Source organism: Pseudorca crassidens, chromosome 19, assembly GCF_039906515.1.
Source record: "Pseudorca crassidens isolate mPseCra1 chromosome 19, mPseCra1.hap1, whole genome shotgun sequence".
Lineage (NCBI taxonomy): Eukaryota > Metazoa > Chordata > Mammalia > Artiodactyla > Delphinidae > Pseudorca > Pseudorca crassidens.
In genome coordinates this window covers 17,270,082-17,283,826 of record NC_090314.1, presented here as the reverse complement: position 1 = coordinate 17,283,826, position 13,745 = coordinate 17,270,082, and the positions used below count along the sequence as shown (strand labels likewise).

General features: G+C 39.5%; 1 protein-coding gene across 2 annotated transcripts in view; it reads right to left on the bottom strand.

The window, feature by feature from the left end:
* BLMH (bleomycin hydrolase) overlaps nucleotides 1-13,745 on the bottom strand; it is a 43,314-nt gene that overhangs the window by 2,652 nt on the left and 26,917 nt on the right. For both annotated transcript variants that reach the window (XM_067716369.1, XM_067716370.1), the window contains exon 11: nucleotides 13,045-13,114. In XM_067716369.1, coding sequence (XP_067572470.1) covers nucleotides 13,045-13,114 — 70 coding nt within the window. The remainder of the gene's footprint in view (nucleotides 1-13,044; nucleotides 13,115-13,745) is intronic.

Below are 13,745 nucleotides of genomic sequence, written 5' to 3'. Positions count from 1 at the left end.
ACGTTGTTGGAGAAGGAAGACCTTGTAGATGCCCTAAAAGGGGCCCAGGGACCCGGCAGGGGTCCTCAGACCACACTCTGAGAACTGCTGCTCTAAAAGCAAGACTGATTTAAATAATTAAAAGGCATCATGACGGTTAAGTCTAATTTTATAAGCTAAATGGTGTGACAGAGGACATTATTTAACTTGAAAACACAACTGCTTCGGGGAGCTCGTCTATGCCCAATTCTGCTCCTGCGACAGCAGTCAAAGATAGCTCATCCTGATGTGGCACCGCACGTTTACCCTCACCAGAAAATGCCCGGGAAAGCGCGCAAGGGCTCTCATCCCCTCACGATCCAGTGTTCCTTTCTCAACAGGAGATTCAGGGAAGAAGAACACAGATAAACGCTGTAGCCCGTGCCATTCCAAAGTCCCTGGCCCCTACCATCACCTACATTACTGCCACTAAGTTCTAGCAGCCAAAGCTTGGTCAGCTGAAGGGCCAACCAGTACCATTTCTTGCTGCAAGAAATGTAAGTAAGTACTTCCTGAGAAAGTCAGCATCTGCCTTGTCTAAGAGTTCTCGTGGGCAGGAGACCAGGCTACTAAACGCTACACCATTTGAGACATTAGGCATCCTTCCCCTCACCCTAATGCACGCTGAATAAATCCTTAGAGGAGCTCGGGGCAGTGAGGCAGGTGAAGGATAGAGGCAGATTCGTGTAATAAAATTCTGTATCCTTATGACAATACTATCATCACACAATCAAATGAGTCTTCAAAGAATGCCCAGAGAAAATGGACAATAAGTATATTTACACCATCTTGTTCCAAAAGCAGGAGATAAGAGTAAGTCCTTACAAATTAAAACTCCTATCAATTGTAATCCACCCTTTCAGTGTCCCTGCCAAGAGGGCCTGCCTTGATTAGTCTCTCTTTTCAGGATATGAGTTCTTTGGGGGCCCACAGAAACCTCACAGTCTAGGTGGCTGCCAAGTAACTGCGCCCTGGGTAGGTAATGAACTTGTGGCCGCTGTAACTGTTGATACTGCGTGTCTTGGAGTTTGACTGAGAAGATTAGGATCAGTGTGTCTAAAACCCAAGTGAGGGCTGTGCAGAGGAGCAGTAAGGTACCCACTCAGGCAGGATGAAAGAGGCCATTTCGATTTGAGGAAAGTTGCAGCTTCTAGCCCTTATGTACTCTGGCCATTAGAAACTGGTGTTCCCCAAAGGAAAAAGGAAAAAAGAAAAAAAAAAAGGAAAACAAAAAATCTGCTCCAAGGATCCCGAGGTTCAGGGAACAAGGCATTCAGGGAAACAGATAAATGGATAAAGAAAGCTTTAGGAACTAAATTAAATTTTGTTTAAACTTTGTCTTGTTTACATGCTATGAGGAAGAAATAAAATAAGTGAACAGGCCCTCAAAGACACTGGCAATGTTTCTGTATTTGTTAAAGAGAAAGGGCAGTATCGGTCTGTAAGGGGAAAAAGTGTCTATGGATACAGCTCTAGGCCGGTTAGGCCAAATTCACTCAGAAACAGAAGAGTTTCGAATGGGTTCGTTTAAGGGAAAGAAGAACTTTACCCTAAGAAAACAGTTTTCTGAAATCCTGCTAAAGGTCTAAATTTTAAACCTCTCAGACTAAATTAAAGTGATAAATATATTATCATTTACGAATTAGATATATTTTTTGCTTTGTTCTATGAAGTATTTCACCTCAATAACAAACTATTTGTGGTTTTCATATATATATATATATATATTTTTTTTTTTTTTTGCTATTTTAAAATAAGGTATGACAAAATCAAGTCATCAGCTCTGCTGTGATGGATCTGTCTGGCAGCACAGACCTAAGGAAGCCAGACGACTGAAGCCTCATTAAGTCACTGCCAATCTTTCACCTGATGCAGATAACTCAAGGCTGAAGAAAGGCTCCCAGAAAGGAAAGCAAAGCCTTTACTGACACTTGTTTCGTATTTCAAACTTCCTAATAAATACTGAGAAACCACTTCATCCAACATTAATCAGTCATTTAAGATGAAGTTGCAAAGACTACATAGCAACATGGATACAAAACATGGATATAAAAACAAGTATATAAAAATGGCATATCCTATATAATTATGTTAAAAATCCAGATACACAGGGGGAGAAAACATGAAAAAAAAAAAAAAAAGGCAAAATGGTAATTTTATATCACTGGGTAGGTGATTTTCCCCTCAAAATTCTGAAATGTTATATTGCTTTTTGATTCCTTAAAGATTACCCAAATAAATAATGCCCATTATAAAAAAGTATGGAAACACAGGAGGAGGAGGAAGATGAGAAAAAGGAAGAGGTGGATGGTAAGAAGATGAATATACATTTTAAAACTCCTACAATCCCACCACCTTGGGATAAGCCCTATTCAGATTTATCATCCTCTGATGAAAGTCTCTACATACACTCTGTACTTTTAATAAAAATGAGACATCACACGTGCTCTATTATTAGAGTACCACACATGCTGTTTTCCAATACTGCTCTTTTCACATTGATAAAAAAATACATCTATCTACATCTTAATTTTTAAGCTGAATTTGTATGAATAAAACCAAAATGTATTTAATCAATCCCTTACTGTTGGAATCTGGATTGTTTTTTTAGGCTTAGAAACAACACTGCTATAAACATTTTTGTAATTAAACCTTTGTGTACATCCTTAATTATCTATTTAATTTCTTTATATCCTCATCAATACTTGGTATATATAACTACAACTTTCTTTTTGGTTCAATTTGAACTTCTGTCTGTGTGTGCTTGCTATTTACAGTTTTCTTTTATAAAGAGTCTGTTTCGGACCTCTGCCTAATTTTAACTGGTGTGTTTGTCATTTTCACAGTGATCAGTAATAGTGCTCTCTATATTAATATATTATAATGATTGCAAACTTTTTATACTATTATGCAATTTGCCTTCTAATTTAGTTGATGATGTATTTTTCTAGTATACTAAAATTTTTTATATTTTATGAAGTCAAATTTATCAATCTTTTCCTTTATGACTTCTAACTTTTTTGTTATGCTTACAAACATTTTCCTGCTACTATATTAAAAAAATAAATAAGAGAGAAAAGTAGGGTTAGTGGTAAGAAAACATAAGAAACACAAACTCAGTGAAAAATCCACCACTCAGTAAGGCCTCGGCACAGTCTAGTCCCCAGCTATGAACATACACAATTTCAACAGGTAATTAAGTAGAGACCATCTGTCAACCACTTCTGTTGGTTACCCACTGTGTAAAGCATGCCTTACATTTGTACAGAGTATGCTGCAAATGTACAAAAAGACACAATCCCTATGGAATGGAATTTGGCAACCTAGAAAAAATTCAAATGCATTTACCCTCTTCACTAAGCAATGCCATTTCTGGAACTTCATCCTACAGACAAAACAGTACTTACATGCAGACAATACATGTTTATTTAGGCACAATAATAGTTAATATTTATTCAGCTCTTACTATTGTCAGGCACTGTTCTAATCATTGTATGATATTAACTCACTGCAATATAGTTTGTAATAGCAAAAGCCTGGAAATGACCCAAGTTCCATTAGTAAGGGAACTGGCTAAATAAAGTACGGTACATCCAGACAATGGAAGATAATGAAGCTGTACTGATGTGAAAACATACTGACAGGCCCCAAAGGCATGCTGTTAAGTGAAGTGAGAGCAAGATGCAGAGTGGGGCATAAGGTATGCTACCTTTGCTGCACTAAAACACACTGGAAGGATACAATAGAAATGAACAGAAATGGGAAACTGAAAGAAGGGGAGGTGAAAGGAGTAGAGAGTGACAGAGATGGAAACAAGATTCCCCTTTTATACTTTTTTGTATTTTGATTTTGGAACAATGTAATTTTATTATTTATTAAAAGAATTATACCTTAGAAAGCAAAATAAAACAAAACACACACAGGGATCTGTAGGGAGCTTAGACTTCAAAATGCAATTTTAGGGCTTCTCTGGTGGCGCAGTGGTTGAGAGTCCGCCTGCTGATGCAGGGGACACGGGTTCGTGCCCCGTGCCGCGGAGCGGCTGGGCTCATGAGCCATGGTCGCTGGGCCTGCGCGTCCGGAGCCTGTGCTCCGCAATGGGAGAGGCCGCAACAGTGAGAGGCTCACGTACCGGAAAAAAAAAAAAAAAAAAAAAAGGCAATTTTACATCCACTATCCTTGTTTTGATTTTAATCCTCACAGCAACACTACAAGGCAGGCGGGGTTGGTATGAGCTGTTTAAAGTCACATAGCCAGTAAGTAAAGCCCAAACTGAAATCCAGGTCTTAACTTCAAATTCAGTCTTTTCCATGGGGCTCAGCTTCTGCACTCAGGGGGGCAAAGAGAGTGGCAGGTAGTTATGACTTTGGCCAACAGATAACTGCTTAATCTAGCTCCTCATCTAGGCACTGTCTGGAACCAGGTCCCATCTGCTCACACACTCCACATCAAGAGCCATGAGCCCAGGTTTTGCGGGGTCCATTTATGAGGTATTTTGTATCTTTAAATCAAAGAGATGTCATGTGTTCTAAGTGCATTTATTTAGAAGGCTGGAGAACAGGATGGGCTGGACGTTTTTCAAAAAGAAACAAACCCACTACTTATGAGACAGATATCTGGACACTGATCTGAGGAGAAGCTTCTTTTTCCTCCAGAGTATAACACAAATGTCTGGTCTGTAGTTCAAGTTCCTGAACTTTTTGCTGATAAGAGAAGGGATACTCTTACAGCTGGATATTACTTGTAGCCTCTTTCAGAAACAAAGGCTACAGAAGATTCTGTTTCCCTGGTAAGAAGGCAGAATGGAAAATGTGGTTGGGAAAGAGGGTTGTTTTGGTTTGTGGGTTCCATTTTTTTAAACCATCAAACCACAACAAAGTTCAGTCTGCAGAAGTGCACACTTCCTGAGGACGTGCCCTCTGCTAAGGAGTCCAGAAGAAGCCTGTCCACCTCTGGGCTGAGGAGAGAAGGCAGCACACCAACCAGTCTGATTTTTTGTTTCCCTGGACTGTGGGCATGAGCCAGGCAAGTCCGAGATCACACAAAATCCCGCCAGGGTCTCTGATGTTGGACAGGAGGAGAAAACACAACTTGAGGTGTCATCCAAGGGTCTGTTTCCTCACCAAAACTCAACGACTTCTCTCTAACCCCAAACATCATTACTCCTATTTGGTTCAGACAAAGCCTGCTTTCTGATCATTCCTCAAAAGCTCCATTGATGGCAGGCCACATTATTTCTTGGCCCCAGGCCTCGGACTGGCCTGAAGCATGCGCCACAGGTCAAGAGCAACGCTTCTCAGCTCCCCTTTCCTTGGCCTTCCACTTCGCTTCCCAAAAGAGCCACAACCCTAACACCTTTCCTAAAACTCTGCTCATCTTTGAAGAATCACTAAGGAGCCTTCCCTGTTCCAATCACTCACCATCTCTCTCGTAGTTTACCCCCTTTATTATTTTGCACTTGTAATTATAAAAGCAACTTGTTTTTATAATAAACTGCAAACACCATACGGAACAAGATTTACAGCCTCAATGGCCCCAGCTCAATTCCTGGCCTCCCCACTCCCTGTACCTAGCATTTGAAAGAATCAAGTACAAAATGTTCCTGATGTGGCATTAATAGCACAGTTGGGCTTCTACCCTCACCCCTCCTAAAGGTTCCAAAATCTGCCTTAAAGTCCAATCCCAAAGCCTCTCCCACTGACTCATTTTCTGGCTGCCCTGCTGCAGCACTATTTTTTTTTTTTTTTTGCGGTACGCGGGCCTCTCACTGTTGTGGCCTCTCCCGTTGCGGAGCACAGGCTCCGGACACGCAGGCTCAGCGGCCATGGCTCACGGGCCCAGCCACTCCGCGTGCCCCAGACCGGGGCACGAACCCGTGTCCCCTGCATCGGCAGGCGGACTCTCAACCACTGCGCCACCAGGGAAGCCCTGCAGCACTATTTACCACCAAGTTCTCGCTGACATCACCTAGTTCCATGACTTCTCCCTAACCCCTCACCCATTTCAACAATCTCAGCTTCAATGTCTTTCTATTGTCTCCCCACTGAGGGGGCTCTACCCGGTTCCCCCTCTTTTGTTGTCATCTGCCTTCTTGGAGAAATCATCCCTTCTCTTGCTTTCCTTGGTCTACTTATCCTATATCTTACAGTCTGAGGAGCACACCATGAATGCCACTTTTGTCCTATCACAGCCCTCTTCAAATCCCCTTCCATGCCCCAGGTGAATAAGTATAAATTCCTCTGAGGGTCAGAGACATACGTTCCACCATGGTCTGTGCACGGTTCCCTGCATCCCATCAATAAATGTGAGGTGATGCTATTGCTAATGGGTTTTCCTGGGCACTAGGTTTACTCGCCTCCACTGCTCTCTTTCATGCAACTAAGCCCACATGACGAGTCATCCATCCAGTAAACTGGTATGCAGTCCAGTGGTCACACGAGGGTCTTGAATTCTTAGAGACCTGACGCTAGAACCATGGGCAAGTTAAGACAGCCCTCTCCCAGAGGGAAGGATTAAAGAGCCTTATGTTCTCACTCTCCTGCTCTCACCTGTCTACAGATAACATTAACAACAGTAACAACAATAGCTAATATTTTCATGCACCTCTTATATGCCTGGCACAGTTCTCACAACAACCCTATGAGGTAGGTACAATTATTAACCCCATTTTACAGATCAGAGAACTAAGGCTTATAAAGGTTAAATACCATGACCAAGGCTACACAGCCAATAGGATGGACTGCCAGGATGTGTTCCCAGGCATCTGGTGCCAGGTTCTGTGCTTAACCTCTATCCTCCTCAAAGCAATACGAACACACCTGGGAGACAATCTGGTGAAAATGACAGATCCTCTCTACAGGAGAAAGCAAATACACACACACAAATCTGTATTAAATGTGAAGAGATTTCTCCCTGAAACCAATGCCTGCTTGCAAGTTAGGAGGAGCCTCTGTTCCATAGTTTGTCCCCCTCTCACAAATGTAGCCCTCTGCTAGTCACACACTTTGATAAGGAAGCAACGGTCAATCTTCCTCTGTTCCACTCACATGAACTATTTTTTAGCTTGAGTCATGCAGGTTCGTTGGTGAATGGAGATGGAGGATGAGGAGTCCCTCTGAAAGAACTCAGATACCCGAATCTGACAGTAGCAGCGCTTTTTCCAAGCCTGGAGAGACATGAAAACCCTGAGGTGACAAAACAAATTTGTATCTTGCTCTTTTACAGGAAATCAGAAGCATCCACTTTTACCTCATATAATTTTCTCTTATTTCTGCAAGTCCAGCTCAATATTGTCTATAATTATATTATCTGTGCTAGAAATCCACTAAATCTCAAACTGATCTGCAAATAACCGGTTATCTTTCATAGGTAATATACATTTTTAGGGAAGCTGCCTGTGTCACATTAAGAAATCTGAATTCCAATCCTCTCTCTGACACTGTGCAACCTGAACAAGTTAAAACCTCTCAGCGTGTTTTCATTTTTTCACATCAAACATGGGTGTTCATATCCTGAGTTACTCTACATGATGCTGTGAGGGAAAAAGAGACAAATACATTAGCAAATGTTGAATTCTTATGAAGCAAGATGTTATGAACTCTATGTCCTGAGTACCTCTGACAGAAATATGGAATATTCATTGAACTTTTTAGAGTTATATAACAGTATACAGTTTGATGGCTATATATAAACTATAGGGCCTCATAAGGAAATTAGTCATTATCCGTGTTACTGACAGAGAAATGTGAAACCATAAGGAGACAAATGACTGCGCAGGATCTATAATCAAGAAAGTAGTAACTGTCTCTCTTGGTTCCACCATATAACGTTATATGAAGGATATGATGAATTTTGTGCCTGGCTTTGGACATACTGTTCCCCAAATCACATGGTGAGGCAATTTAAAGGCCATTCTTTTGGTTTCTGGAAAGCAGCAGAAGTCCAGATGTAATGTGAATCAGCCACATAAGTTTCTTTCCAGATTAATCTCTAACATGCCAAAGCCTCTTTAACTGAAATCATCAAGAGACTCCCTTTTATGAGGAAGTCTGGAAATTTTACTAAAATAAAATCAGGAACAGAAAGGCTGATTTGTAAGGAAAGATGAAGAATGTGAGTTAAAAACAACTTCAAAGTTGAAGCTGAAAAAGGCACAAAAACAATTTGAAAAATGAAAACTAATCTTGGTTCAAAATGAAAATGTAGAGAAACAAACTTTTAAAAGATAAAGGTTTTCCTTCAATGACCATTGCAGAGTTAGAAAATAATATTCCTCCTAACTTTACTAAAAAGTTGTATTATTCAGCATATTAAGAAACTAGACTATAAGCATTAAGAACTATATTATGATAATTCTACCTTCAGAGCTCTAATGTATCAGACTTTAGAACTGGAATATCATCTCATGACTAAGTGAATCAATCATAAAAAGAAGTTCCGTAATAAGACTGGTTCATTAGGGAGACCATCCAAGAATTTAATTTACTGAGTATCAACACTTTTGTTATATGCATGGCAGAATGTTGATAACTATTGAAGCTGGGTTATGGGCACATGGGGACTTCTTAATACTATTCTGTTTGTATATGCCTGAAATTGTCGATGATAAAAAGTTAAAAAAAAAACAGAAACAAAAACAAAGAACCATTTTATAAAGCAGCATCGACAAAATAATCCTGGGAAATTTTTGGTGGTTACATACAGTTTTTCACTTGCCCAACTCACGATGTGCTAACTCTGGACACAAACCACTCACGAGATGCTCCATCCTCCCCTCCTTGTTCAGATTCCCAGACATAAACAGTGCTCTAAGAGCCCTTTCTCCTGACAGCAGACATTTACTCGTCTCCAGATACTTTATACAAGTTTTATGTCCCCGTAGCCACTAGTTTCTGGTCACCAAGTTCATAAATTGATCTGGTATGTCCATGAGTAGACTAGATGTTACTAGAACAGAGAAGCTTGGAGGAAGCACAGTTTAGTGATTAAGAAACAGGCTCTAATGTCAGACTGAATTATAATTCTGGCTCTACCACTTTTTAGTGAGATGACCTGTAGGTTATTTTGGCTTAAAGATTATGCTCTTCTCAGATGAATTTCTGACTAAGAGTAAGAAGCACCAAAGGTTATCACCCCTATTTTAAATTTTTAAACATTTTACAAACTACTTGATTCTAACAAGCCTATCAACTTTTCAAAATGAAAGACAATGTACCAAGTCCCAAGGTCTGTTCTCTCATTCAACTATGAAATCCATTTCTAATGTGATCCATAAACATACAGTCAAGTACTTCAAGAAGTAGGGGAGAAAAGAAAGCCACGTTGGTTGTACACCATCTTAGATATGTATCCGATTTTCAGTCCATCTGACTAAGAATACTAGAATTCTAGAATACTAGAATACTTCCCCAATATGAAGTAACCCAATGGCTTCAATAAGATAAGAATTTATTTCTCCCTTTATGTGTCTAGTGGTCAGAGGTAATATTTGTCCCCTTTAGGAAACAGTCAGGTTACCTGATTCAATTATTAGTCTCATGACCAATGGGAAAGACCAAAGCCAGAACTGGGCAGAGGGAAAAGGCAGCCTGCCCAGGTATCTCTGCTCTGTTCACCTCCAGCTTGTAGTATTATCAACATTGCTTTTTGAGAAACCATCAATCTTAACAAGCAGAAACCCCATAGAGAACAGTAACAAACTGTTAACAATGTTATCTACAGAAACAAAATCCTAGCGATGCTGTTTATGGTTGTCCTGTCTCCTGAAAGAGCATCAAAGAGGTTCTGTCTCAGACATGGCAGCTAATGCCCACCAGGATGACAGACGGGAGGGCCCTGCTGGGGTAAACACACATTGCCCGCATAATAACATACTACGTATTCTCCTAAGGTCAGGCCAAGTGTGCCAATTAAATTAGATCATGTTTTCTTTCCTTCCTTCCTGTTAAGTCAGAAAGAACATTACCAAGAAACACATGAGAATAATTTATTTGGCTCTGAATGAACTATTCGCTACCCCCACTCAGTTCAATTTATCTTTTGGCTCTCTACTGAAATGCTTTACTCTGTATAATCTCAGGCATTTCAGTTATTCAAGAACAACAAAAAAGTTAGTTTAGTCTTAACTAGACAGGTTTCACTAGGAAGGATTACAGGCAGACCACAGGGATCAAGACCCCAGCTCTTGGGACGAAGTGAGAGAGTGGCATGGACATATATACACTACCAAATGTAAAACAGATAGCTAGTGGGAAGCAGCCGCACAGCACAGGGAGATCAGCTCAGGGCTTTGTGACCACCTAGAGGGGTGGGATAGGGAGGGTAGGACGGAGACGCAAGAGGGAGGAGATATAGGGATATATGTATATGTATAGCTGATTCACTTTGTTATACAGCAGAAACTAACACACCACTGTAAAGCAATTATACTCCAATAAAGATGTTAAAAAAAAAAACTAAGAAGGGAGTATCATTGTCATTAAAGTAAATTTTATGAAGTAAAATGGTGATATAATGCAAATGTAAAATGAACACGTGTTAAAGATTTTTATTCAACTCACTACAAGAGTGAACCAGTAAGATAACACAATCAGTTCAAAGAGCCAAAGGACATTTGAAAATGTGTGTGTCTGATATAATTATGTGTGCTTTATAATATAAATGATAAAATTCGTATAATTATGTAAATAATTAAATATTAGACTTCTGGGTTGGAAGCAAAACTGGTTAATGTTTTATAGTGCAATAAGCTATAACCTTTGAACTTAAAAAAAAAAAAAGACCCCAGCTCTCTCAACGTAATAATAGAATGAGTAAGTCAGCAGAAGCAAAACTTTTATTGAGTTAGGAGTAAAGAGGTACAGTTGAATGGAAAAAAATAAATTAGCAAAGTGGCCTAGAATCCTCTTTAAGAGTAGGTATTTAGGTTCAAAGTAATAAAGACAATAACTCACACTACACAGAACACAGAGCTTTTGCCTGACTTTACAAGTGTTTATCCTCTCTTAAATGGGTATCACTACTAACTACAAACTCAGTGACTGTTATAGATAGAAAAATATCTCAGAAACAAGCCAATGGGTCCAGGCTGGTCTAAACAAACCATAACTTTAGTCCTTTTCCTAGACACTAATCTTTATAATAACAAACCATTTACAGGGACCAAATAAGACCAAAAATGAAACAGAAGCTACAGAGTTTCATCTGAAACAATAGCTTATGTTTTAAAATGTTACAAATACCAAATCCTTCCAATTCAAGACAAGCTTTTCCTTTGCATCCACTTCTTAACCATCATCAACTTAACGGATATAACTGAATTCTGAGTTGTTTGTTTTTAATCTTTTTGCTAGTTTCCTTATACCCACCTCTACCTGATCCCAATGTTTTTGTGTCTTAAAATGAATTTATCTTATAAGAAATCACCAATTAAAAAATATGTTGCACTTTAATTCATAATAGTTAATTTAGCAAGTGCCCCATAATCACAGAACAATAACAGAAATCACAGATGGGGGACATGCAACTACCTGATGATGAACAGATCCACACCAACAGCGCTAATATTCGTTTACATATAATCACTGAGCTGAGTTTCACAGCAGATCCCAGGGATAGTTTGCCAAAATCCACCAATGAGCATTTCATGGGGAGATGAAAAGACTTGAAATGACAGATTAAATGGCCTCTAGGTGTTGGCTATCACCTACTAGCCTGTGCCACTCAATCGCAGCACACTCAAGTCTTGTCAAGGCTCTTCTAAGACAGTAGTTTTCAAATATAAACGACTGAAGCCCCATCTGCTCCCTTCCAAACCTCCACCTTTCACCCGTGGAAATCTTAGAGCTCTAAAGAACTTAGCTGGAAAATCACTTAAACAAAGAGGGAAGCAACAGGTAAAGAGTTGCTGAGATCGCTATTTTGTTTTTCTTGTTTTTCTTTCATTTTGTTTTACTTTTTTTAAAGAAAATTTCTGGCTGATTGCTGCTTGGGTGAGATAGCTGAAGTCTGATTCCAAGTGTCTGGGTCATCTCACTGGATTCCCTACCTATTTCCTTCCAGTCTTCTAACTAGTCTAGAGAGCTGTGGTTTATGTGTCCTTCCTAGCCAGAATCCACTGGCTAAAAGTAAGAAATATGGACTCTGGGAAACAGCTGCTACAAGATGTGACCAGCGCATAACACACAAGCAAATACATGCTGACATGCATAATATTCTCTGGTAGTTGCCACTTTTTGGTTTGAAACTCTAAAAATTAAAGCATAACAATACCTTAAAAGGCTTTTATCTACTAAATCTATTATGAAAAACAGTCTTAAGAAATATGGTCTCTAAGATTTGCAAGAATATACCCTTAACAGTTAATCAATGGTGATCGCTGGGTAGCAGGATTATTAGAGATTTTTTTCCCCTCTTTTGGCTTATCTGTAGTTTTTATTTTTCTACAATTCATATACTACCTGTGGTTTTTCTTTAAGCCTAATTACTATAATTTACTTACGACTTCTGCCTGCGTTTTGATTGTCAGAATAAAAGCATCTAAATGGTAACCACAGCATTTAGACTTCACAACTTCTCATGAGTCTCCAATACATGCCTAAAGTTTCTTGCCAATCCCATTCTCCCACTAGAAAGCTTCTGATTATTCTAGAGTTAGTGCAGTAAATGAAAATGCACCAAACTCCATAGAGCAAGTGTCCTGGCAAAGGGCACTCAAACTTCTTACTGGCCAAGTGATTCTGGTACGAAGGTCTACTAGGGTCAGTACGGTTTGGAACAAATGCCAGCACATACTGATCTCAGAGCCAACCAGGGAGCTCAGGCCTACCATGCTGGGCATAGGGATCCTGGGGGCAAACGAGATCCTCAGATTTTTCTCCAGAATAGTCTAGCTAATAATCTAGCTAATGGGACCAATTACTGAAAAATAAAAATGATCCACACTAGGGCAGCTTTTTCTTCACATTAGGAGGCAGAGAGTAGAGCACACCTAGTCACTCTGAGTTAGTATTACCAGATTAAGCTTACCTTTGTGGCCATGGTCTTCACCCCACGAATTTTCCACTCTCCATTTCACGAAAGCACCCTCCTGATCATCCTGCAAAAGAGTGGATGACAGTGTGTAGTCTGAAACTAGATCCGTCCTGATGAGATGTCATGTAATTTTAGCTCTTATTCAGCCACTCAGAAGAAAGAGCCTTCTCTATACAGCAATGATATACATGACCAGGGCCGTATATCTTCCACTATAACCAAAGGGATACTCTAATAGAAGTGGAGTTTGAATATCTTGGGGTGAAAATGCAATAAACCCAGCAAAGCGATAAATACTATTTTCTTCTTTACATTCTATTGTATACAGAAAATAAGCACATTAAAATGCCTCTTGGCTAAGAAAAACAAAATATTAAATTACTGAAAGCAGTGAACACCATCTGAAGCCAGAGACTCTTGCTTTTAATTAATCAGCATTCTTTGCAGAGGTATCCCACTGTATTTATTTTAGAAATGATTCTAAGACATAGTCAAGAGTTTAAAAAAGAAAACAAACACATTCTCATCAATACAGCCTACTTTTCTTTCTTAGGGGAACCGAGTAATGACACTCTCCTATGTGTTCTTTTATTGATTCAGTTACACAAATATTGAATTTAATACAACAGAGGTTGAATGGCAAACCAAACACTATTTTCATAAAACAAAACCCAAGCAGTTCCGTTCTCCTTCTA